This window comes from Mesitornis unicolor, unplaced genomic scaffold (assembly GCF_000695765.1).
Source record: "Mesitornis unicolor isolate BGI_N332 unplaced genomic scaffold, ASM69576v1 scaffold1919, whole genome shotgun sequence".
In the NCBI taxonomy this organism is placed as follows: Eukaryota; Metazoa; Chordata; class Aves; order Mesitornithiformes; family Mesitornithidae; genus Mesitornis; species Mesitornis unicolor.
The window spans coordinates 19,968-21,756 of NW_010209017.1; the positions used below are offsets into that span (position 1 = coordinate 19,968).

General features: G+C 50.0%; 1 protein-coding gene across 1 annotated transcript in view; it reads right to left on the bottom strand.

Annotated features, from left to right (window-relative positions):
* LOC104547132 (twist-related protein 2-like) overlaps window positions 1–86 on the bottom strand; it is a 494-nt gene extending 408 nt beyond the window's left edge. Inside the window, exon 1 of the mRNA XM_010192712.1 lies at window positions 9–86. Coding sequence (XP_010191014.1) covers window positions 9–86 — 78 coding nt within the window. The remainder of the gene's footprint in view (window positions 1–8) is intronic.
* Window positions 87–1,789: the final 1,703 nt, after the last annotated feature.

Below are 1,789 nucleotides of genomic sequence, written 5' to 3' on the forward strand. Positions count from 1 at the left end.
CATTTTTTGTGCAGCCGCTCGCCTTCCTCCTCGCTGGTGGCCAGGCTGCCTTCGGGGGACTCTGGGCACATGTTTTCCTCCTTCATCTTCTTGGGACGTTGCAAGTGAAGGGCTCTGGGGGGTCTCAGGGGATGTGGCGGCCGTGGCACATCAGTGGGGTGACCCCAAGAGCACCCAGCACCCACTCGAGGGGCGCAGCTTGGAGCATCCAAACCTTCAGCCTCCCTGAGCTGCCCCGGCCCCGCTGAGCCCTCCAAGGAGCTGGGTTGGTTTTTCCTTTGGGCTACAGAGAGGAGGGCGCTCGGATAACGTTGGGGAATGGCTTTCGCTGATAGGGTGAAAGGGAGTGTGGGCGGACCAGGCGCAGACCAATGCAAGGTAACGCAAACATCGGTGCAGATTATGGGTTCCAGATTTCCTCTCCCCTCCTCCATCGACACCCCCAAGCCCTCCGGCACAGATGCTCCTGCCTGCCCGGATGGCGAAGAGCATTGCCTATGCTCATGTGAGCACCAGCCATGGGCTTCGGAGGAGCCTGTTTTGATTTTTTCATCTTTTTTTTTTTTTAAAAAGAATTTTATTAAGCCCAGTTGACCCTGCAAAAACCAGCCAGAAATATTCACTCTTTGAGTTTGGAACAGGAGGTTTTTATCTGCGAGAGCTTGAAGTGGAAATGTGGAGCGATGGATGCTTCGGTGGGCAGTACAGTACTGAATCCAAAGGAGGAAGCAACAGTGATAGGCCCCAATACGGCCCGAAAAATGGCATAATTCAGGATGAAATTGAGTGTGCATCCACTGGTCCATCTGCCTGGTCATTCATCCATCTCTCCATCCATCCCTCCCTCCATCCCTCCCCACATCCATCCATTCATCCCTCCCTCCCTCCCTCCATCCATCCCTTCATCCATCCCTCTATCCCTCCCTCCCTCCATCCATCCCTCCATCCATCTCTCCACCTATCCATCCACTCATCCCTCCCTCCATCCCTCCATCCCTCCCTCCATCTCTCCATCCATCTCTCCACCTATCCATCCCTCCATCCCTCCCTCCATCCCTCCCTCCATCCCTCCCTCCATCCCTCCATCCTCCTCCTCCATCTGCATTCCTGGCAGCCTACAGTAGCCCTCATCATTCAGATGGAAGCCAATGCTCATCCACCATCATATTCCTCCCAATTAAATATGGATGTTACAGCTCCAGACCGTGCTCCTGGCTGGATCCAGTTTAGCCACTGGTTTTCCCAGCCTGGATTTCCCTGCCTTTGGTCATCAGGAGCTCCCACCCTGAATCTCTTTGGAAGGACACTTGACACGATGCTCCTTGGGATATCAGGGTCCATCCATTGCTCTGTCTTATAATGAGAGCACAAAGAGGTATAATGGGAACAATATAATTTAAAACATTATCAGTAATCCATCAAAATAACGAAAATAATATCAATAAAACATAAATTGTTGAGCTGACTGTATAGATATTTTTGACTCTGTATAGACACTTTTTAATTAGTTCCTTTTAATAACACCTAACAAGTTTCCATATACAATATATCTTACTAACAGAAATATATCACGTACTCCATTAATAGTAATTAATAACCCGTTCTCCCACCCTGATGAGCCTGCAGTGGGATCCCCACCTCCTCCAGACAGGATGTGGCCCCTGAGGCTGCAGGAGAAAGTCCTTTGAAAGACAACGACCTTATTCTTTAATTGTCTCACTGCGTGTAACCAATTAATATTCTCATCTTGTCGGTGTTATCTTCATCCTGAATAACCTGCGCTGTTGTG